The following is a 23,545-nucleotide window of genomic DNA, read 5'->3' as shown; positions in this document are numbered from 1 at the left end:
GGTCTAAAGTATAGACCGAGCAATTGTTGAATCCATTTCCATAAAGCCAAATTAACTCAACAGTCCCCATCGTATTTCAGGAGGTGTTCTTACAGCACACCTCGGTAGAGCCAACCATTAACACCTACACCACACACCACCACATCACTAGCGACAGTTTGTCTCCCAGTCTGCCTACTGGTTTCGTCCAGCAGCTGAGATGCGAGGCGTGTGGTGGGCGTTCCAGTGGTGCTCGCTGTTTTTTTTCTTCTCCGCGTCGCACATGTGCATGCATCGCAGGAGCGCGTTTGAGCAGGGGCGCACCGCATACCACTGGGTTTGTTTTTCCTGCAGGATGTGGATGTGGCAGCAGGAGATGGACAGTGAACAGTGAAAATCCATCAATGTGAACCTAAAACAGCACCGCGACTGTCCTCCTTTTTTCCATGGACTAACGGGTCAGGTGAGCAGATGTGATGGTCGTTTTTTCAGTTGATCAGCGTTCTTCTTCCTCGTCGTATGTGATCTATTTATACGGAGCAGTCCCGTTATTTTCGCCTACGTGCGGAAATAGGAACGCAAGTAAGAGACTGAGCCTGTTCGCTGTTTTTGTGTCTTTTTGTAGCCTGCTTGAATATATCCGTGCAACTGACCATCTAGAACCGTTGGATAACCATCTCTCCCTATTACAAGAAAATGTCAATTATTCATTGAATGTGATTCATGCGAAGGATTCATGCGGTTTTCATCACTTTACAATTGGACACATAGATTTGATACAGATATGTCTCGACTGAACGAAATAGACAGCAGTCGCTCTAACAGCATTTAATGTCGGTGGTAGGAGGCTTTCTGAATGTGTTGGAACTCATCAAAGGATAGACGACAACATGAGACAAAAAAATGAGTAGGCTAGATGTTGGCTCCATTTACTTGTAGGCTTCGACAATAGGTGTATTCTAATCATCAAGTAGAGCGCTGCATCAATCTGGTTGTAATAAGTAAATCCGCTTTTCAGAACGCTAACCAAAAGTTTAGCATATTTTCGTTCCTGCCTTTGTCCAGTACCCTGTGGAAAATGGGAATTTTGCATTCCAGAGAAAGGAAAACATTTGTGCAGTCATTATTTAATTAACTTTTGGAGTTGGAGTTTGTTTTTCCAATGATCTTTGATCTGATTGTTTTCTATTTTTTTCTTTCTGTTTGATTATGTACAGGTTATTTGGTTGCTACTGATCCCAGTTGTTTTTCTTTCTATGTACACAAGCTTTATTATTCCACACAGAAAGCATTGCTGCCAAAGTACACAGCTAAATAGGTTAGCAGCTCTCAAAATGGACTGAGTGGGTGAATGTCCACGCTATCTTTAGACCAAGCCAGTCATCTCAAGCAAGTGATTAATTAGGGGAAAAAAAAATTAATATCATACTATATCGATATGTTTTACCTGTTTTACAAAGCATTTGATGAACAAACTGCAGCAGTTGAAATAATAAGTTACGTTTAATAAAAGCAACGCATGGTTCTCTTCTTCAGCTGTGCACCTAAGGTGGTATTTCCTTTCCAAGGAAAGACCTTTCCTTCCTGTAGCAATATGAATTGTTTCAACTAGAAACTTCTGCTTTCCAAAGAAAAAGAAGACCAATACATTGCCATTATTATGCAATCACATGGTTTACCAGTGCTGCAGCAATTTCAGTGTTTGGGAATCAGGGAACAGATGATTCACTCATGTCCTCGAGTGAACCTAAGAATGGCTTCAGCATTTTTGAACATTAAAGTTATAAAATATTTCTGAGTCAAATGGTGTTTCTTGGGGAAGGCCTCTATAAGGCTCTGAACTGGAGGCACTAACAGACACAGGGCGTATTCCATCCCCCTTTGGTGGGGATTGAGTTCTTTGAAGCACTGTCTTTAGAAAGCTATTGTAAAAAGGCCATTGTGCGCTTGTTTGCTGCCACGGTAACACTCTCATGGTGCCAGCAGGAGACGAGCAAAGCACTGTCGCCTGCAGCTGAATCTGACAAAAGCTTGCCCTGACCGAGTCAGGAAAAGAGACAACACGAACAAATGAGAATCTAATAAGTTTGACAGTCCACAAGTGTCTCTTCTTTTTAATGTGTGTTATCTAGAAGCCATGTTTTCCCCCTGAGTTATTCTTATTGCACCTGTGGTTTATGCTACAAGATGCAGCTCTGGATATAAAGCCAGCACAGAAGCTTTTATAAAACAATAATTGACAGCTAGCTCCGTGTATAACTGGGCTGAGGCCACCAGGGATGGAGTGAGAAAGTCCAGGCCGCTGTGTTTCCAGGGACGGACCCTCTGTGGTTTGTTTAGGATGCTCATCCAACAACTGCTGAGCCCTGCCAAGCATACAGCCCATAAGACAAACACAAGAAGCCAGTAGGATGAGTCACATTGGTCGCGGTTACACAGTCCGTGTCTGAGGAAGAGTTTGGTCCAGTGTCTGGCAGAAGTTTTTTTTTCGATTATTTGATCATCTTCTATTATTTAATTTTTTTTAAGTTTACTTTGTGCAGTAGAGGGTTGAGCCAAGCTGTGTGGGTGGATACAGCGATACATGGCGTCCGGAGTGTACTGTTATGCAACAATGCTAGGTATGTTCAGTGACTTTCCTGTTTATTTAGCAAGCTCCTGTCATCAGCGTGGAATGGGGACTTTAAAATGACCATAAAACCTACGTTTTAGTTTGTTCCCTGTGTTGCTGAAACTATAGATGGAATATATGAATAGAAAATACATTTTATGGTTTCATGAATGCAAATATGTAGTTGCTTGTCTCTGTTCCGGATGTGAAAATAAATACCTTGTCTTTAACAAATAAATGCAGGGCATCACTAAGTTTAGAGTCTGTGTCTGGTAACTAAAGATGGGGGTGAGCCATTATGACCTATATGATTAATCAACAGTGAAAATAGTAGTTAAAGATGTTTATTCTCAGTACCATCACCGGGACCATTGGATATTGTTTGCTGTGTGTCGGGTGTGGTGAACGGACAGAGGGGTTACTTCCTTTGAGGAAGGGATTACGTTGGATGATTGCCACTGACGGGACTGCTGACATAAATGCACAAAGTGCAGCGCAATCGTTCCCTATTCTGTTTTCCTCTGATAGAGGTTGGTTATTTTGTTGTCTGCTTCCTCTGGTCGCGATTGTGTTCCTGGTGGTTCAGAACAAAAATATCATCTATCAACTGGAAAAGCATGCTTTTCCGGCAGAGCCGCTGGAAATTAAGAAGAATCCCTAATCTATCAAGGCCAAATACAAGCCAAACACACGTGTGTGTTAAAGTGTGTTTGTGTGTGTGTGTGTGTGTGTGTGTGTGTGTGTGTGTGTGTGTGTGTGTGTGTGTGTGTGTGTGTGTGTGTGTGTGTGTGTGTGTGTGTGTTTGTGTGTGTACTTGTACAGAAAACAAAATTCCTGATTTACAATCTAACGACTTACTTTGTTTCAGTTGGCCAGCGTTAGCTCCCAGCCGCCATGACAGAGTCGTCAGAGGTGCAGAAGAAGTGGCTGGCGGTCAGGGGCCGCCTGGGCTCCTCCCAGGACTCAGACCCCCCGCCCGAGGCCAACCTGGAGAGCGCCGACCCGGAGCTGTGCATCCGGCTGCTGCAGGTGCCCACCGTGGTCAACTACTCTGGGCTGAGGCGCCGGCTGGAGGGCAGCGACCAGGCGTGGATGGTGCAGTTCCTGGAGCTCAGCGGCCTCGACCTGCTGCTGGAGGCCCTGGACCGGCTGTCGGGGCGGGGCTGCTCGCGCATCGCCGACGCCCTCCTGCAGCTCACCTGCGTCAGCTGCGTGCGGGCGGTGATGAACTCCTCGGCGGGGATCCACTTCATCGTGGAGAACGAGGGCTACATACGCAAGCTGTCCCAAGGTGGGGCCGATTAGCATCCATCTGCGCTGACTGACAACCAGAGTTGTTTTCATTTAAACTCCTTAAAACATTGTTTTCATTTAAACTCCTTAAAACATTGTTTTCATTTAAACTCCATAAAATATTGTTTTCATTTTAACTCCTTGAAACATTGTTTTCATTTTAGCTCCATAACACATACATACTACTGTACATATAACCAATTTAAATTCATCATTGAGTAAAAGAAATGGTCGGACAATTGGCACCAATGTTTTCGATAAGAGAAAGGTAAACATGTTATTTACTCTGTAGTTACAATATAACAAAAAATGTCTAAATAAAATTGGGCAGTTGTTTAAATATTATAACTTATTATTCCCATTTTCAAGTATATATATATATATATATATATATACTTGAACATTTGAATAATAAGTTGAGTATATATATATACACTCAACATAAATTATGATTATATTTAACAACCTTTATAACTCTTGAGGGATAACTATATATTCAAATGCGTTTTTGAGTTGCAAATTTCAAGATCACTATCAGTCAGATATTGGATTTCACCCGCCACTTCATGTCAACAGCTCAGGGGGACCAAGTCCAAGATGTGATGTCTTCACAAGTCTTAAAAAATAGAAAAACCCTTGCTTACGGGGATGTTTACGTGGTTGTTTCTGCAGCGCTGGACACGTCCAACATCATGGTGAAGAAGCAGGTGTTTGAGCTACTTGCCGCCCTCAGTATGTTCTCCTCAGATGGATACCGCCTGGCGTTGGACGCCCTCGACCACTACAAGGTAAGTGCTGTTCTATGGGACAACACTAGCGGCATAGCATGTAGCATGATTTTTTTTTATGATGTAATCATATTGTACTGTCGTTTAGTGTTGTATATTGAATGATTTGTATTATTATTATTATATAAGTATTTCCATGTTTCATCATGTTGCAGATTTTACCTCAAATGACACAAAAGCATGTGGCTGAATTATGCCATCTGATGGTGATAACCATATGGTAGTGATGTCATCGTAGCTAAATCACCCCCCTTCCCAGATGCCCGGTATGAGCCAATTGCCTAAAGCACTTCCCCCTTCCCCTTCAGGGTGTGAAGACCCAGCAGTATCGGCTCAGTGTCATCATGAACGAACTGCTGGCCACAGACAACGTGCCCTACATGGTGACCTTGCTCAGCGTCATCAACGCCACCATCTTCGGGGCGGAGGACCTCAGACAGCGAGATAAGATGAGGAAGGAGTTTATCGGTATGTTTAGCGTCCGGGTTTCTGCCATTTATCGCAGGAATCAAGGGGCTCGGATCAGAAGCAGATTCACGCTGTTGCGTTGGACTGTTGAGTGCAGTTGAGTCCTCGGGGGGGGAAAGGAAATGGAAATACAGGGGGAGGAAAATGGGCCATCAGCAAGAGGTGCACCACACAGATCTCCACCAATGGGTCTATCCCAGAATAGACTGACAACCTCATTCTCAAGTTCATTACACATGAGGGCTTCCGCCTCGTTAAATCCCACAGTGCTTAAATAATTAACAACATTTAAAGGTTTTATAGGTACGATTTAAGAGCTACTATTTGTTGTTACAATTCTCAAATCTTTCCTGCAGCACCTCTAAGTATTTATCATTTGACAGAAAGGTAGCTATACTCTAAATCTATATGAAGTGACTTTGATGTGAATAGCTTAACTCAACCCACATGATATTTGCCAAGTTGCAAATACTAAGTAACCAGTTGCCCTGTTAATAATTATGTTGACTGAGAACAACTGAGACTGAGAACAAACAACAACTTAGTATTGGTCCACATAATATAAAACAATACTTATGTACTAGTATTTTGTCTGAATACTTTTATATCCTAAGTGAATTAATCTGACCATAATCAAGATGCTGATGTCATTTGAGTCATTAAAACACCCTCTCCCACTTGAGTGATTGTAAAGCCACGCCTATTTTGTAATTGCACACCTGTGCCATCCAATGGATGCCAACATGTCTATAACACTGCTGTCACAAAGTGAGTATTTTTAAGAACAAAACAACTTTATTTCACTGAACGCTGTTAACTGTTATTGTTGTTTTGCAGGGCTACAGTTGCTAGATTTACTACCTAAATTGAGGTGAGCCGTTCATCAATTGTCCTAAATCCACCTCAAACACTCAACGCTTGGGATTGTCATGATGCCTGTAAGACTATGTGTTTGATTGTGTGCGATTATCATTCAGATTTATTAATGTTATTCTAGGGACGAGGAGGACGAAGACTTGACCATTCAATGTGAAGCGTTCGAGGAGGCCATGGCGGAGGATGAGGAGGAGATGCTCCGCGTGTACGGCGGCATAGACATGAACAGTCACATGGAGGTCTTTACCACCCTCTTCAACAAGGTGAGTTGAGCTTCAGGCAAATTAAAATTAACCCCATGAGCTCTGCTAATGTTTTTGTCATTTAAATGTTTTCACAGATTAGAGCCAGTGGTGTATAGTTACGAAGTAGAAATACTCAGTTACTGAACTTACGTCGTTTTTTCGTAGTATTTACATTTCTAACAACTTTAACTTTTCCTCCGCCACTTTTCCTAGATAAAATGTATACTTGTACTTCCATACATTTTCCCTTTGCATCTTCGTAACTCGCAACGCAATTAAAGCTGAAGAAATTAGAAATGTCATGTTGTGGGAAGTGGCATAAGCAGGTTTGGCCAATTAAGTTTGGTAACGTTGATTGACAAGTGCTCTCAACCAACCACAGTCAAATTTGGTTTAGACTCTATAGCTCTGACTCAAGGCAAGTGCAGAGTTTTGGGATTTGATCGATTTGACCCAATAACGTTAGTGTTGAGGGGTGGGAGATGGGCACATGTCCAATTGTAATTAGGGACGAGGGAGGGCCAGCAGACCTGTCACTCAACCTCCGTGCCAGTCGTAAAGAGATTGGAGTTAAGCTTGCGTTGACACATAGTTCTCCGGTTTATATTCTTTAAGTTATGTAAGTATATTTCAAGTGAGGTTCAACATAATTTTAAGATCGTTTTATGCATGATATTTTGCGGGTTTTTTTTAGCGCATTTAGGCTACTAAACATACATTTTCTGCGACTGTGTCCCTGCACACGGAGCGTGTGCGTGTGCGCGTGCTTGTGCGCGTCATCATCGAATGTTATCAAAGTAAAAAAAATAAAATGAAATGATGTCAAGTAAAAGTAAGAACGGGGTCGTTACTATGAGGTAGCGGGGGAGAGCAGGTGAGGAAAGACCCTGTTGTTGTAGTTTATATTTTTTTAAATTTCAATAAATCTCAACTGGGAAAACAATGCTTGTTTTCTTATTTTTGGAACCAAATGTATTTACTTAAACCTTCACTTTCAATACTTAAGTACATATATTATCAGAAAATTACTTTTGATATTCAAGTACAGACTTTTACTCAAGTATTGTCTCTCCAGGTAAGCAGCTCCCCAGCATCGCTCCAACTCCTGTCCATCCTCCAGACCTTGTTGCTGCTGGAGCCTGAGAGATGTGATCTCTGGCAGGCCTTGGAGAGCCTCACCAACAGAGCCATTCTGCTGGCCCAAGACTGTGAGTCCACAGCACATGTATATGTTACCTTAGCCACAGCCTGTTTGTAGGCATCCTTAAGCAGGACGCGCCTACCTTACTGTGTCTGAACTCACCGTCAGTCACTTTGGATAAAAGTGGGTAAATATTGCATGGTTGATTTGAATCCATTGATTGACTGTGATCATACGTCAATCTCATGTTGTACTGCAGCTCAGATGGAGTCGTGTGAGAAGATCATGCGGCGGCTGGTGTTCTCTAAGGGCAGGAGCAGCGTGGGTCATAATGAGGTGGACAGCCCGCCTGTCCGGAAGGTGGACAAGGCTGTCCAGACCCACGTGGCCGACGGCGACGAAGCAAGTCTCCCTAAAAGACCTACAACTGCCCAGTTGCCCCCTTGCTTCGCAACACCACCACCACCACCACCACCACCACCTCTGCCCCCATTTATGGGAGGCGCTGTGCCCCCTGGCGCAAACCAGGGCCCCCCTCAACTTACGAATCCTCCTCCACCCCCCCCTCCTCCTCCACCTCCTCCTCCTCCACTGCCAGGTATGATGGCTGGACCCCCGCCTCCTCCACCCTTACCAGGCTTCACCGGCCCCGGTGCACCTCCTCCACCACCTCCTCCTCCCCCTCCTCTACCAGGAGGTGGCATCGGTCCACCCCCACCACCACCACCACCGGCCCTACCCGGCATGCCCCCCCCGCCGCCCCCACCCCCCGGCGGGATCGTGGCTACCTGCATCCTGAACCTGGGAGCGTCCGCTGCCCCCTCATCCAAGGGGGGCCGCTTCCCCACCCTGAGGATGAAGAAGCTCAACTGGCAGAAGCTCCGCACCGTCACTGGTGAGGGAAAACGTTGATATGATATCTATAAAAATAACCAATGGATATGAGCTAATATCGTAAAATGAGCCACGCCAATATCGTGAACCCACAAACGACATGGACACGGAATAGTATCAAAAGAACAACAACACGGCCGTATCCGTGTTGTTGTTTGTGGTTGGTCCGGATATGAGCGCAGCCCGCTCAGGTGATCCTCTACTCTCACACGCAGATGGTCAGTCGATGTGGGCGTCGGCGCAGACGGACGATGCTCCTCGCGAGCCGGACTACAGCAGTATCGAGCAGCTGTTCTGTCTCCCGGTGGCCGAGCACAAAGACAAGGGGACAGCTGCTCCTGTCAAGAAGGAGCCTAAAGAGGTGCGCTCAGCCAAACACTCGACACGCAGGGGCCCCGACGCAGGACAAACGCGCCCAATTAGCCCCGCCGAATAATCAATAACGTGCCCTTCGTCTCCCTTCTCCCCCGCAGGTTACCTTCATTGATCCAAAGAAAAACCTGAATCTGAACATTTTCCTCAAGCAGTTCAAATGGTGAGCGATGCGATGCGTTTTCATTTTTGGCGTCCTACTGGTAATGAGTTACCGTTCAACCTAACCGGGCTCCATGTTCCTGCCCCCTCTGTTCACCCAGCTCCAATGAGGACTTTGCACTCCTGATTGAGAAGGGCGACCGGACCAAGTTTGATGTGGAGGTGTTGAAGCAGCTAAAGAAACTGCTGCCTGAGAAGCATGAGGTTAGTTTCTGCCTGCACATGATCGTATATGGTTATCCCATGATCAATTGATCAAAGACCTAAAACCACAATCATGCTCTGCACTGAATTTAGATCGAGAACCTGAAGACCTTCCAGGGAGAAAAGATCAAGTTGGCAAATGTGGATCGTTTCTACACCTCACTGATGGCCATTCCATGGTAAATAATCGCTTTGATGGATCAGAAGCCCCTAACCTAGGCAAATGTCCATGGCTTTTAATGAGAAGTCGTATTGCCCTTGCTTGTGTTCAGCTACCAGTTGAGGATTGAGTGTATGCTGCTGTGTGAGGAGACCTCCTCTGTTCTGGACATGCTCAGACCCAAGGCCAAGCTGGTGGAGGATGCCTGCCAGTGTAAGAGGGCAGCACTCTCTCTCTCTCTTACCTTCTCTCTGCAGCGTAAACATATATTCTAGTGGTGCACTCTGTCATACTTTCCAAGAATTGAATATACTGCTGCTTACTACAGTTAGACCGGCCAATGTTTTGTATTGGTCTCAAAAGATGCCATCTCAATTCATTATCTGTTCTTGACTAATAAGAGAATGAAAAATGCCTAATTGTTTACAATATGAATATCTCCTCAGCTCTTCGTGAAAGCACTCGCATGCCCAGTTTCTGCAGGCTCATCCTCAATGTGGGGAACTTCCTCAACTATGTAAGCACTCACAGCCTGCTCCCTTCTATTCAACACGCCTTTTTTTTGGATTTGGATTTGAACTGCTGGTTCCAAATCTAACACCACTTTGAACACGCTTTCAGGGAAGCCACACAGGAAACGCAGAGGGATTCAAGATCAGCTCTCTCCTGAAGCTAACCGAAACCAAAGCTAACAAGAGCCGCATCACACTTCTTCATCATATTCTTGAGGTACAAGGCTCATGGATCAACAGCTCTTCTTGAATCATGATGTGTTGGGAGTCTCAAACTCATCTAAATGTTATATGGCTTATTTTGAAGGAAGCAGAGCTTAACCACCCAGACCTTTTGGCCTTGCCAGATGATATTGAGATCTGTGAGAAAGCAGCTGGGTAATGAAAAAAAAACGCATTGTGTTATTCATTTTTTACTTGCGCTTATTTTTTCTATGCAAAAACACAAGGTCATTCCTATGGTCACTTTCCCCATTCAGGGTCAACATGGACTCGACCCAGGCAGAAACCAGTGCCTTGGTGAAGCGACTGAAGGAAACGTCCAAGAAAGTGTCAGACTCCATCGACGACGTGAAGCAGCAGTACACCAAAATAATAGAGGTCAGTAGAACTCGGCTGCTCAGGCTTAATATGACATCAAACAAACCGTTCCCATGGGCATTCTTTTTTAACTACAGGAGTCCAGCACCTTTACTCGTGCCTGCATGTTTGATCTATTTTTCATGTCTTCACACTAGGAGAGCCTGGAGGCATGCCAAACTCTAGAGGAACAGTTCTATGAGATAGACAAGAGGAAGTGTGAGCTGGCCCTGTACTTGTGTGAGGACAGCAGCCAGCTCTCTCTGGAGGACCTGTTTGGAACCATCAAGACATTCCGCGGCCTATTTATCAGGGCCATGAAGGTTGGAGCATTTAGAATGATACTTTCGTTTACAGACTCATTGTCAAAGAAAGGTTTCATCTGCTTCCAGACATGGTGTGCCCTCTCAATGTATGACTACATAAAATCTGCTGTTTATCCTGGCTTTATTTTGACTGGTCTATTTGCGGTGTTAGTTGGAGCCGGAGAGAAGTATTTGATAATTCTGTGCGTCACTACAATTACTACAACTCCTTTGACTTAATGGTGAAATGTGAATCTATTTTCCCCTGTTTGTGTTCTCAGGAAAACAAAAGCAGAAAGGAGCTGGTGGCCAAGGCCGAGAAACGCAAAAAGCAGCTGGCAGAGGAGGAATCCAAGAGGCAGAAGGGGCAGAATGGAAAAATAAGTATGTTCTGACAAAAACACACTTTTGCTTTGTTTTTGCTCAAACTTAAACGGTTTGGGAACAATGGAGTGCATGAAAAGGTTTTAACCTCCCCCCTTCCGTCTCTCTGTCGCCAGTAAAGAGAGGCCTACCCCCACCGGATGATGGCTGCATTATTGACCACCTGCTGGCGGACATCAAAAAAGGGTTTAGCCTCAGGAAGACCTCGCCCAGGTGCGATTTGGAAAACCTTCCCTCTAGTGAAATGCGTAGGGAGTCCGGCCCAACTGGTAAGGACAAGAGGCCGATGTCTCCATCCATCCGCAGGGCTGGTACTGTCTGCTCTCCCAACCCCCTCCCACCACAATGTAGCTGTAAGCGCTCCCACTTGTGCCGTCATTCTTCTCAAGCCCACTAAGGGATTGCTCCATCGCTTGGTCAAAGTATTTCAGCATCTTTTCATTGTGTGCTCTCCAAATAACTCGGCCCTCTTGCATTCAGGGTCAAATGTACAACCTGCAGAAAGGGCCGTCACTCTCGCTTCCAGCCCCCACCAGACGAGGGAGGGAAAAACCTCCGCAGACGGAGCGAACAGCTCTACAAACCGGCCTCAAGGCAAACCAGCATCGAGACTGAGTTCTCCCCAAGGGCTGGCTTCCAGCACTTCTCCGAATGGAGCCTCCCTGGTAACCGACCCAGCCCTACTGGTGCGGCCGGTCCCCTCGCAGAAGGGGGAGCCTGGGTTGTCCCCAAGCGGCAAGCCCTCGTCTCGGGACTACAGCGCCTGAGCCCCAGCATCGCACCTCCCAGAACGGCTGCACGACCGACGATCCTGACATCATCCCCCCCCAGACCACACCAGCTGCCGGCCCCTCTAGCTTTACTGTCTCGGCCCAGGTGGAGGCCAGGACGGAGACGGGGGCACGAGAGGAAAGCACAGTGGAAGACCAAAGTCAAAAGGAAAAAAGTATTTGCAAACATTCCACCTCGGAAAGCCAGGCGGAGCCGGTCTCCGAGAGTATCCAGGGATACGATGTTCCTGATGGACCGAGGACTGAAGCTCTGTCGTCGTTCTCTGGGGCCCTGCCAGATCCCGCTGGAGTCCCCATCCAAACCGACTCAAAGAAAAAGCAGAAGCTCTTTAAGCGAAACAAAAAGAAGAGCCATGAAGGTAACCAGCACAGTAACTTGAATAAAGCCCTGTTGAGTGTTAATGTGGATAGCGGGAAATCCTTATTTAGCTTGTTTATCTTGGATTTTGCATTCTATTTTTTGTGTGCGACTTTTGTTTTCTGGTTGTGTGTGGGTTGATATTTACTTATTTAGAATAGTGTTGTATTTTATTTGTACAGAATTTTGTTTTTATTTGAAATCATCACATTGCAACCCTTTTTGTTTTGTCATTTCCGCTTGATTCTCTAAAACAAAAGGGAACAAAGGAAACGGACATGCAAAACATAAAAATGGCTGTGTATTGCAGTAAGGTATGTGGTAAATATTAAACTAACGGACCTAATCATCCTAATCCGCTCGATGGGTGTCAGCGCTTTAATACATTAACAACTCAATCTGGTGTATTCGTGTTTGTCCAATTTAATTTCTCTCTCTGTCGTGCCATTTCGCAAAGTCTGCAGTTGTCAAGCACTGATCCAACATCAGAGTCAATGTGTGTCTATCATGAATTTTCTATGTCTTTTGAGTCTGCAGGAGAACATGCATATATGTATTTATAGTCTATCCCCAATCAATCCTTATGGTATATCTGTTTGTAAAATCTTTCATCAAGGCTTTGGGGGGAAATAAAGAAGACTCCTAACAATTTTCATTTGTCAAATTAAACACTAAACCCTTAACAACTCTCTTCATGCCACACCTTGCGTTCATCTTGTCTTTGAGGGGGGTGATTAATCAAATACATTCTGACATCTAAACTATTTGCATTACAACTTGAGTGGTTGATCTGTACTTCTTTGTGATATCCACACAGCCTATTCCTCCTACTAATTGTCATCTCTGCTTCCCCAGGTGAGCTCCGGAAAAGGAGAGGAAAGAGGAGGTGTTGAACCTAGGCTTGTGTACAATATTTTTGTATCGACATATTTTGCAGTGTCCTGGATAATGAGACCTACACCTGGTTGGATGGATATGCTCCTTGAGTGACGAAAAAATAAAATAAAATATAATGGAAGGCTGCGCTGTTAAGCCTAAAACTAATGTATTTTAATCAAGAAGCCAAAAGCGTTTGTGTATGGAAATAAATAAACATTTAACTTATTAAAACGCTTATGCTTTTTAAAGCATTGCACGATGTAAAGGCCATATCAGCCTTCGTTGTTCTTTTTGTATCTTTTTCAGACGAAAAAATCCTTAACTCTGGAAATACGAGCGTCTTGTGCAATTTCATAATAATAAAATATATGGGCTCCGTCAAATATGTGTGGAATATTAAGATTTGTAAAACGTGATAATAAAGCTTATTTGAAAAAATTATCTTGTTCCTCTTCTTGTTGGCTTTGACCTACAGCTATGTGGAACAGGATAGCCTATGGGTCCTAGGGTCCTATACTGTAATCTTTCACAGCCTGGGGCCAACTTGTGTGCGCCCTCGCACGCGCACACAAGTCTGTGCGCCTCCGCACGCGCCCCCGGTCTGTGCGCCTGGCTCTGACATCATTGGCTGCGGTTATAGATATGGCCCTGCCGATCCTGGGGACCGTCTAGTCTACTCAAGACGAACAGACTGCTCCACTGCCATGTCGTTCTCTTGGTCTCCAAAAGATAATAAAAGTTGCAATAATCCGCCGGTCGCCACCGGGTTAAAGCGATCAAGGAACGACACGGGCAATAAAGTCACAGTGGTGCTTGGAGCGCAGTGGGGGGATGAGGGGAAAGGAAAAGTCGTTGATTTGTTGGCGACAGAAGCCGACTTGGTCTGCAGATGCCAGGTAAATATGCATTGATATGTATTTCATTATTCACTCGCGTTGGAATAGGATAGCCTTAGTCAATTTAAATTGTGTCCATAAGCTTGCAACATAACAGTAGCTGCTTTCAAGCTGAGCAGAATGGAAACAATGGTAGCCAACTTTGTTTTTGGGTGGACTTTGATAAGTCGCTATTCTTCGATTAAATATATCATGAGTTAATCTTGCTTGGTGATGTTCTTGAAATGAAAATGAAAATTTAAAATGACAATGCACTAAATGTCTTGACAGGTGCAAATGCCTAGATTTGTCCATTTTTAGCAGCGGCAGGAGACTGCTAGTAACATGAGCAGGTGGAATTTGTACGTAGACTGAATTTATTGTACCTTATAGTAAGGGTTCACCCGCTTTGGTTGACAAAATAATAAAATAGGTTGACAACACTAAGAATGAATAAAAATGATGTCTGGCTTATGATTTGATAAATAAAAAATCTAATTTAGTATAGCCACTAGTACTAGACTCGATGAATGAAAGGACCTTCATTTGCACGATAAGGCCTATTAATACTATTATTATTGAGTAGACCAATCCCTGTTTATGGTTTACCCTCTATTCTGCCCAGAAACAAGGGACTAAAGCCATAGACATGGAACCATTACACAAACCCCTGACCTGTTGTACTCTCTGTACTCTGTCCACTGACACCAACACCAGCATGGCTCAGTGCAGGGCCGGAAAGCCCCGCCCACTTGGACTGTTAGAGGTCACATTCCCGGGGTGGCTGGATATGTGAGAAGGGCAGGTCTTAGTTAGGGGGGCACTCTGTGGAAGAGCCACCAGTAGCGGCCAAGTCTGTTTAAATAAGTACATGTTGTTTTGTACACATCAAGAGCTGTTTGGAGTTGATATCCCTTACTGACCGAAAATTAAATAGTATGCATTTGAACTGTTTACGTTCGTCATCTGTCAAATCTCTGTAGACCTGTGGATCTGCGTTCAGGCCATACATATTCATATGAATGAATGAATTTATATGAATGTTTGTACCAAATGCATGATCAAGGGTTTCTTGGTTTCTATTTCCAGGGGGGCAACAATGCAGGACATACAGTCGTGGTAGAGGGGAAGGAGTATGATTTCCACCTTCTCCCCAGTGGAATCATTAACTCAAAGAGTATATCACTTATCGGTAAGAAACCGCAGCTGTCCATGATCTACACCCTCATTCCTCCTCAGTCAGCGATTACAGGCACAGCATATATATCTACGTACAGATGTCTGTGTGCATTACAAGGGGTTGGAATTTAATTATTTTACTGTTCGCAGGGAACGGCGTAGTCATACATTTGCCCGGTTTGTTTGAAGAGGGCGATAAGAATGAGAAGAAAGGTAAGTCTTGATTCTCATCTCCAACCCGGTGTGATTGTCAGGCCTTGTCATGAGTGTGCACATGACCTTGTGTCCCTTGCTATCACTATAGGTCTGAAGGGCTGGGACAAGAGACTGATCGTGTCTGACAGAGCACATCTAGGTACGTATCTGTGGCTCAATAAGGAAAATGGTGGCAACAGCGGATATTACACCATTTCCAAATAAGGGGCAAGGTGCTCAAAAAGTTTGTACTGTGTTTTCCAACAGTATTTGACTTTCATCAAGTTGTGGACGGCCTGCAAGAAACCCAGAGACAAGCGCAAGAAGGAATAAAGTAAAGATAGATGAGAGAATAAGCCCCAAAACCATACAAATGTACTATTTCATGAATGTTATGTTGCATTGTACAATCCATATATGTTCCAGATTCAACTAAGGTTGCTCTTTTTTTCCATGAACAGCATTGGGACGACCAAGAAGGGTATCGGACCCACCTACTCCAGCAAGGCCTCCCGCACTGGCCTGCGTGTGTGTGACCTTCTGGGGGACTTCAAAGACTTCTCGGCCAGGTAGGGATGGCCCCTGATGAGGCCCTTCTCCTATTGAGTCAGGCATATGTATGTCCATATGCTCAATGACACACACGCATTCACACTACAGGGCATGCTTGCTTTTTCGAGATGATAAATGACTCTCTGTATTTAAATCGTTGATGACTGTGATCATTGCAGATTCAAGAACCTTGTCAAGCAGTATCAGTCCATGTATCCAACCTTGACAGTGGATGCTGAGGACCAACTGAAAAAACTCAAGGTATGAGGTAGCAAAAGTCTTTATTCCAGGTATTTCAGAGAATAAGGACTGCACTTCCCATGAACTCCAAAGCGATTGTGAATGATTTACAATGAGCTGATTAGTCTGCGATATAAGACGATAACTTTAGTCTACATTTCACAATTTTTAAGCAATGTGTTGTTTATTTGAAATAGTGTTGATCTAGCCGATCTTTATGTAACAAGAAAAAATGCAGACTCTAATTTTGAATTGGTTGGCTCTGTAGGAGGCTGCTGATGTATTTAGTGCCCGTTTTCATCAAATAGTCAGCTGTTCACTACATTACAAGCTAGGTGGCTACTCACCCAAAACAAGTGCTTCACGTTGCCAAGCAACAAGTACAAGCGACTCGCACACAGACACAGACCCAGACTCACACACACACACACACACACACACTCAAGCAGACAATTACAAGAGAAAGGGAGACTAGCAGTTCATTCACTTGTTCTCTGCTAAATGTTTCCGAACGCTTTGGACAGTAGGTCACACTGTCACACAAGTTATTGGCACTAGAAAAGTGTTCTTAACGGTCGTACATTGAACATTTGTATCGTAATACAGACTTTGTAAACAGTTATTGGAGCCACACGGATGGATAGAATCCATCCACACCAATGTAAATGTTTCCACTTTTGTTTTGTGCTTGTGAAGGAGTATGCAGAGAGATTGCGACCAATGGTGAGAGACGGTGTGTACTACATGTACGAAGCTATCCACGGGTCCCAGAAAAAGATTCTGGTGGAAGGCGCCAATGCTGCTCTTCTGGACATTGACTTTGGTACATCTTTTGGTTATAAAGACAACGATTTCCAAGTGCATTTGAAACCCATATTTTTAATGTATGCATACAATCATCAGGTACATATCCTTTCGTGACATCATCAAACTGCACCGTCGGCGGGGCATGCACCGGCCTGGGAATCCCCCCCCTGAACATCGGTGATGTGTTCGGGGTCTCCAAAGCCTACACCACCAGGGTCGGCATAGGAGCATTCCCGACCGAACAGGTCAATGTAAGTTGACCCCCCCCGGCGGCGATCCTCGTATAACACTGGCCTTTGGAGCCCGTGAGCCCCATCCTCACGTGCACACGGGGACCACTCGAGGCGTACACTTTAATACTGCAGTGAGATATGTACCTTCTTATGTAACATTTATTTTGAGTCGTTGTGTGTTAACGACGGCTTTATGTCACACACGGGAACGAAAGTGCCGGAGACTTTCACTAGCTGAGCGCAGCTGTTGGAACAAAATGTTCAAACACCCTGAACCTCTTGAAGATCACATTCACATGGATAAATTTAGGCCAGTCTGGGGTTCGAGATAGACTTACCGCTTGGGCTGGAGTTACATTATGTAACACAAGACTTGAATTCATGTCCGTTTTTTTTAAAGTGCCGATCCAGTGTCTACCACCACTGGTCAGTATTTGCTAATGATATTCAGTGTGGTTGTGATGTGTAACCATTGTCTTGTTGTTGTTGTTGTTGTTGTTGTTGTTGTTGTTGTTGTTGTTGTTGTTGTTGTTGTTGTTGTTGTTGTGATGGTTGATGTTGTTGTGATTGTTGATGTGGTGGTGGTCTTATCGATGTTTACAGGCAGTGGGGGAATTACTTCAGACCCGGGGTCATGAGATAGGGGTCACCACCGGAAGGAAGCGCCGCTGTGGCTGGCTGGACCTGGTCATCCTCAAATACGCTCACATGATCAACGGTTTCTCCGCGTGAGTGCACTGAGGAGTGGAGGATTGTGTGGTTATGAACATAGATATAATTTTTTCCGATATTTATTAATTTGTGCGTATTCATTTTGTGACTGTTTAGATGCATTATTGACTCCAGCCGTTGGGGCATGTGAGCAGAAGTAAGAACATATTTAAGAACAACAGTGCAAACAGACTTTGTTTAACACTGAATGACTTTGTGTTACAGAATTGCCTTGACAAAACTCGACATTCTGGATGTGTTGGATGAGATTAAAGTTGGAGTAGCATACAAAATCAATGGCAAAAGAATTCCCCATTTTCCAGGTATGAATGTGACTAAAGCTTGGCACATTATTCCTACTAAAATAAAGCAGTATTGTGATAACAGGACAAACCAATTGGATGTACTCTATCAGCCTCGCACACCAGACAATGCATCCTCGTGTTCGGGGATCACTAGAGAGGGGCATCAAAGAAGTAATTCTGGGTAATGTAGAAAAATTACACACTGGAGATATCAGGTGGAAACCTGACCAAATAGTGAAAATTCATATAAAGCATACAGTGAACCACATATAACAAAGCAGAGAAATATTACCTTTCACATTTTGCATGGCAGAGAAGAAGCAATCTCAGGGCAACGGAAGCTTCAATTTCAGTCACAGAGTAGCAAGCTCCAACAGTCTCAGTTAGCTTTGAGGCTCAAAGCTGGACGGGCCCCTCCTTGATGAGGGGCCCGTCTTCCTCTGTTTTTCGCCGAGGGACAGTCAAAACAATATGATCACTAGAGCGTAATGCATGGTTACCATTATACAGTACAGCGGTCCCCAAATGGCTTTTAAATAATCTCAAAACAAAGGCCATCTCACTCATTGATAGTCGTTAGGGCTTTGGATAAACCCTGCAATGAATTGTACATTGTACAACATTCAACATTTTACAACAAGGTAAAGGTGTCATAATGTGTCATATTTACATTAAATCCTTTGTATTACATAGCCAACCTAGAGGTTCTGCAGAAGGTGGAGGTTGAGTACGAAACCTTCCCTGGTTGGAAGTCCGACACAGCGGCCGCGAGGAAGTGGAATGACCTCCCACCCAAAGCCCAGAACTACATCCGATTCATCGAGAACCACATCGGAGTCCCCAGTAGGTTTGACAGGATATATAAGACACGGTGAACTGCTGCCAAGAATAGAATTACTTCTTTAGAGGGAACAAAAAGCACCAAATGTCTGAACCTTCTTTGCATTGTCAAACAAAAGTAAATAATAAATAATAACACAAACAGAATAATTGTATACATATCAAAATGGCACATACAGGTTATATTTAGCTTCTAAACATGTTGGAATCGGTTTGAGGCCACACAGCTCTAGATGCTTAAAATGTGTCCTTGAGACGTTATTCCAGTAGGTGGTGCTGTTTTGTTAGAAATTAGTCTTTACGACGGCATAAACAAAGTGAGAGTTGTGCTTTGCCTTGACATTTCGTTCTCTCTCCCTTCACAGTTAAGTGGGTCGGTGTTGGAAAGTCCAGAGAGTGCATGATCCAGATGTTCTAAAATCAACACCTTCCCCTGGCATCGAATCAAGCCCCACGGATATGACCTAATATCAAGTTTCTCATGCGCAAATAAATAAAGATCAATACATAAACAATGTATTTCTATTTATAAATACATAAACAACACATCAGCTGAACAGGAACCCAAATTATCTTGTGACGTTGACAATATAGTTTGTTTGGGTTAGTTACTTTACTGCTACACAGTCGTGCCCCAGCAACAACACAATCGTAATTAGTTTGAAATAAAGGTTATGTTTAATATTTTAATCCAGGTTTGTTTTCTGTCAAGTCTGATCTGGTGGTTATAATTCGAAGTAAAAATGTGTTCAGTGGCAAATTGTGATCCTGATGTGAGCTAATAAAAAACACTGCTGGACCCCTGCATTGAATTCGTGTCCTGTCTCTTTAAATATATTTCGTTCGCGCTTTTATATCAGACTTCCCACGTGACAGGAGGTCCGACACCGGATTGGTTTGAGTTGATACTTTTCCCGGCAACAATCTAGACCGAGTCAGGACTGCATCGATATACATTTACACGCAAACATGCCTAAACGTTCATATCCGTTTTCCGAGTCGTTTTCGTCGCAATATAAGGTGCACGTTGGACAGCGGGAGTTGAGTCAGCACGGTGTCTTTGGTGGAAAATACAGACAGGAAATATACGGTAATCAACTTGAAGGCTAAACAACTAGCCCCGTGTTAGACGGTGCTACGTTTGTTGTTTAGCCTTTAACTGGATGTAAACGGTAGAATTGCGTGGCTGCTTATTCGTTAATTTTGTTTAAAAACCTACAATAAATGGTACGTTAGTATCCTTATCCGCCACTACAACTTCTTGAAAGTGGAAGCAATGGTCACTTGTTTTGTTATGCTAACCTTGTTATGCTAACCATCTTCTGCCTGGCTGTAACGTTACACTAAACTTGGATAGATCAGATCATTAAGTCGAGTTCCTATGAAAACGAGTTTTCTTAACAAATTTGTTTCTACCTCCATAGAAAAGACCAAGAATATGCTATTCAACGGGGCCAGTGCTGTGATGGATAAAATCTGGAGTGTGGACGGAGGAGTAAAAAGCACAGAAGCACAGCCTTCTCAACCAGCTGTAACCCCAGCACCCAGCCAGCTACTGTTAAAGGGACAAACGCTCATTGGACAGAATGGTAGACTAACAAAAGCAAACTGTGCACAAGGTGAGTTGGCGAGGAAAAAATATTCTTCGGAATTTCTAACATTTGAACTGTTAAGGCAATTGAGGTACATTTGTTGGTATATTCAATGCATCGTAGCTGCAGTAGATACTATATCAAGTCTCTTCAATCAAAATGCAACAGGAATGGTGCACTTCTAAGGTCTGAAAGCACAACCTCTGTAAATTAAATGTGGGTCCATTCTAGGTCACGGTGAGGCAGTTGGTTCGACACACTGTGGGGTGTGCCAGAAGAGGCAGGGTGTTGGCATCAGGGCCCTGTGCTCCCAGTGTGACCGGCTATCCTGCTCCTCCTGCCTCCGCCAGTGCTCCAGCTGTTCCAGCCAGTGCTGCTCTGTGTGCACTGTTGTAGAGTGAGTTGCTTCTGCAAATTATTGTACTGGATACGTTGCGAAAAATGTTCCATGCTCCTACATTGTAAACAAAGACATTTATAATTTTAACAACATTTTGATGGACAACCGAACAAGATATTTTGGCTAATTTCCCCAAATGATAATTAGGCCTCTTAACATCTGGGTAAAATTGTGAGCAAATAATGTGGGCAGGGAGATCATAATTCTATGATTGACACCATTTCAATGGTCAAAGCGGGTCAAAGGTTGAATGTCATTCTGGTCCTGACGGCATGTTAATGTACTCCCCACGACCCCCTAAAGTCTCTTCAGCACAAGTGGTAGGAAATCTGCCTTGTTGTGATGTAGCCCAGCTGTCAAGAGTGCAACTGCCAATATGCACTAATCCATCCATCTGCAAATTACATGCGTTTCCCGTTTAGCTGTTAACCTCTCAACCGTGACCACCTCTGAGGGAAAGCACAACCTCTGAGGGAACCATTTCCTTGTTGATCTTGACATGCAGTGCTTTGCCTCCTCACCCCAAATTTCAGTTATGACCTCATGGCTGAAATTCATTTCTCAGGAATTAATCACTGTTCAGACATTTGAAGAATAACACTATATTGGTAACCATAGCAGCATATATAGTATCAGCTGACTGATTTCTCAAAGTAGACTTATACAATTTTTAAAATGACCCTTGACCTTGCTTGCTCACTGTAGCTTCACCTCAAAGAAGACTTTAAACCCGGGAATCAAAGCGATTGCGACAGCATTTGGATACACTGTCACCGAGGCGTTTCTTGTGCGATTTCACACAAGTGCCTATACTCTAAAAGACGAGAACGAATGTTTGTTGATTAGCACCAAATATTTGGGTTAATACAGCACTATATTTAATTTCCAATTCCATGTATTCGTCACACATGGTGTATCCTACGAGAGAATTCATAAGTGTTTCATGTTATCGATACGCTTGGTGTGTTTTATTGACTTGTGTTTCTCTCTTCTTCTACAGTTATAGTGGTCAGTTTGATACAATAGTGTGTTGGAGCTGTTCGTCGTGAAACAAGATCAAAGGAGAAGATACCATAGTTATGATTGAGCACTTTTGATTACACAAGAAATATTTCTCAGACTGCATTTTATACTTGTATTTGTTTTTAAATTCCCATTGAGTGTTTATATGTTCATATGATATACAATTCAGTAATAAAATTAAATACTTTTCTGTATCAATTCTATTGACGTTTTTGGGGCGAGGAGGCACATTTGTATCGAACTTGTCGATTTTCCCTGTTATTACTTAATTCGACCTGGAGATGGCAGCAAACGGCAAGGACTGCTCTCAGACACGCAGCTAGGACGAAATAAAGAAAACATACGTAAAATAAGTCTGACTGCGTATCAGCAGAATCACTGAATATTGCGTCAAACGTGTAGCCTGCTTGTTTCGCACGAACATTGACACACCTAATAAATTATGTTAAATGGCACTTACGTTACTCAAATGTGACAACTAGAGTTCAAAAAATGTTTCTCAATTGACTGGGCTAATGATCAAACGGCTTATAAATGGTACTCCCACGTTTACTGAAACTGACGACGTGCTCATACAATATACTTTGATTTTCCGTAACATAACAAGTACAAGTCATGCATGCAACGAGAAAGCCCATAGTTGCTTAATGAATGCATATTGACCTAAGTACAAAACTTAAAGAAATGCGCTTATATAAACACTTGGGGTGAAAGTAATCTCATACTGATATGGGGTGTCGGGTTCATTCTCTTTGATGTATGATCCTGCCTCCTAAAGTTTATTTTTTCCATCTACCTGATGTAATCAACTGTGAATTGGCCTCATCTGATTTTGACAGGCATCTTTATTTTCCCTTAATCCACAACGGTAATATAATTTTGTTTAATCAACTAGCGGATCATTTAAAATGGATTCACCCTTTTATCCAATTATGTCCATTCTTGTCTTGAATGGCATCTTTAATTGTTGTGCCGTTGAACTCTTCAATGCCACCTAGGTATAGATATAGTAGTGAAACATCAATTTGCTTTAAAATCTAGTTAATTTAACAAATACTCCCACTGTTTTCTGAAAAAGCTGCACAAGGGGACAAACAAGAGGCCTTCTCAATAAAATCTTAAACATTTCAGTGGTCAAAGATAGATAAGCTTCATTTCAAGTGTATGCCACTATTAGCGTCATCCCTTACACACTACAACAGCATCCAGTGTTGATATAACTGCCCACGCTGGGCACTCCACACACAACAGTGGATGGGATGCGTCAATATTATCCCCAAAAAACGCTAGTGTGCAGCTGTCCGTCTGCTCGGCACATCCCCATCCCTGACACAATAATGAAAAAGGTCACGGGGCTGCATCCAAAAATGGCCCCTCATCTTCTTCTCCCTGGTATGGGGGGGGGGGGGGGGGGGGGGGGGGGGGGGGCCCTCAGACGGGACCAGGGGCCGGGCGCAGTCAGCCAGTGGGAGCATGTGGCTTTGTCTTTCACCCATTCTTCTGGGGACCAGCTGTGGCCTGGAGTGCGCGTGTCGGACCCGATGATGCTGCTTCTATAAATATGCGTCAACGAGTGTGAATAAGTGACAGCT

At 43.8% G+C, this 23,545-nt stretch overlaps 3 protein-coding genes across 9 annotated transcripts; all 3 read left to right on the top strand.

Moving 5' to 3' along the window:
• Positions 1-244: 244 nt before the first annotated feature.
• On the top strand, positions 245-13,442 carry LOC115543932 (inverted formin 2). 7 transcript variants are annotated; one of them, XM_030356627.1, is made up of 23 exons: positions 250-561; positions 3,459-3,881; positions 4,556-4,671; positions 4,980-5,139; positions 5,977-6,010; positions 6,137-6,278; positions 7,336-7,468; positions 7,661-8,296; positions 8,511-8,656; positions 8,769-8,830; positions 8,931-9,033; positions 9,127-9,212; positions 9,306-9,406; positions 9,640-9,710; positions 9,815-9,922; positions 10,013-10,083; positions 10,185-10,305; positions 10,443-10,607; positions 10,871-10,973; positions 11,090-11,186; positions 11,454-12,123; positions 12,383-12,436; positions 12,978-13,442. In XM_030356627.1, the coding sequence occupies exons 2-23, from the start codon at positions 3,485-3,487 to the stop codon at positions 13,110-13,112; spliced, it is 3,711 nt and encodes a 1,236-aa protein (XP_030212487.1). In that variant the 5' UTR covers positions 250-561; positions 3,459-3,484; the 3' UTR covers positions 13,113-13,442. The 7 variants fall into 7 exon arrangements, 5 of the variants coding, with proteins under 5 accessions (XP_030212489.1, XP_030212488.1, XP_030212487.1 ...); XM_030356625.1 differs by having other exon boundaries at positions 251-442; XM_030356626.1 differs by lacking the exon at positions 250-561 and adding an exon at positions 1,895-2,600.
• Positions 13,443-13,591: 149 nt separating this feature from the next.
• On the top strand, positions 13,592-19,743 carry adss1 (adenylosuccinate synthase 1). The gene is made up of 13 exons (XM_030356630.1): positions 13,592-13,897; positions 14,966-15,068; positions 15,206-15,268; positions 15,360-15,410; positions 15,518-15,584; positions 15,712-15,819; positions 15,982-16,063; positions 16,739-16,865; positions 16,946-17,100; positions 17,686-17,810; positions 18,019-18,116; positions 18,792-18,941; positions 19,304-19,743. Exons 1-13 carry the CDS (start codon positions 13,706-13,708, stop codon positions 19,354-19,356), a joined length of 1,374 nt encoding a protein of 457 aa, XP_030212490.1. The 5' UTR covers positions 13,592-13,705; the 3' UTR covers positions 19,357-19,743.
• A 50-nt stretch (positions 19,744-19,793) lies between these two features.
• siva1 (SIVA1, apoptosis-inducing factor) lies at positions 19,794-22,151 on the top strand. The gene is made up of 4 exons (XM_030356635.1): positions 19,794-20,028; positions 20,363-20,557; positions 20,762-20,927; positions 21,931-22,151. Exons 1-4 carry the CDS (start codon positions 19,908-19,910, stop codon positions 21,977-21,979), a joined length of 531 nt encoding a protein of 176 aa, XP_030212495.1. The 5' UTR covers positions 19,794-19,907; the 3' UTR covers positions 21,980-22,151.
• The last annotated feature ends 1,394 nt before the right edge of the window (positions 22,152-23,545 follow it).

This window comes from Gadus morhua, chromosome 5, assembly GCF_902167405.1.
Source record: "Gadus morhua chromosome 5, gadMor3.0, whole genome shotgun sequence".
Taxonomy (NCBI): domain Eukaryota; kingdom Metazoa; phylum Chordata; class Actinopteri; order Gadiformes; family Gadidae; genus Gadus; species Gadus morhua.
Note: the sequence above shows the minus strand (reverse complement) of the source record. Positions and strands in the feature narration are given on the sequence as shown.

Coding starts and splice junctions, on each gene's coding strand:
- LOC115543932 (XM_030356627.1), top strand. CDS start 3,485: ATGACAGAGTCGTCAGAGGTGCAGAAGAAGTGGCTGGCGGTCAGGGGC. Junction 8,297..8,510: donor GAAGCTCCGCACCGTCACTG/GTGAGGGAAAAC, acceptor TCTCACACGCAG/ATGGTCAGTCGATGTGGGCG. Junction 9,711..9,814: donor TGGGGAACTTCCTCAACTAT/GTAAGCACTCAC, acceptor ACACGCTTTCAG/GGAAGCCACACAGGAAACGC.
- adss1 (XM_030356630.1), top strand. CDS start 13,706: ATGTCGTTCTCTTGGTCTCCAAAAGATAATAAAAGTTGCAATAATCCG. Junction 15,269..15,359: donor CGATAAGAATGAGAAGAAAG/GTAAGTCTTGAT, acceptor CTATCACTATAG/GTCTGAAGGGCTGGGACAAG. Junction 15,411..15,517: donor GTCTGACAGAGCACATCTAG/GTACGTATCTGT, acceptor GTTTTCCAACAG/TATTTGACTTTCATCAAGTT.
- siva1 (XM_030356635.1), top strand. CDS start 19,908: ATGCCTAAACGTTCATATCCGTTTTCCGAGTCGTTTTCGTCGCAATAT. Junction 20,558..20,761: donor AAAAGCAAACTGTGCACAAG/GTGAGTTGGCGA, acceptor GGTCCATTCTAG/GTCACGGTGAGGCAGTTGGT. Junction 20,928..21,930: donor TCTGTGTGCACTGTTGTAGA/GTGAGTTGCTTC, acceptor CTTCTTCTACAG/TTATAGTGGTCAGTTTGATA.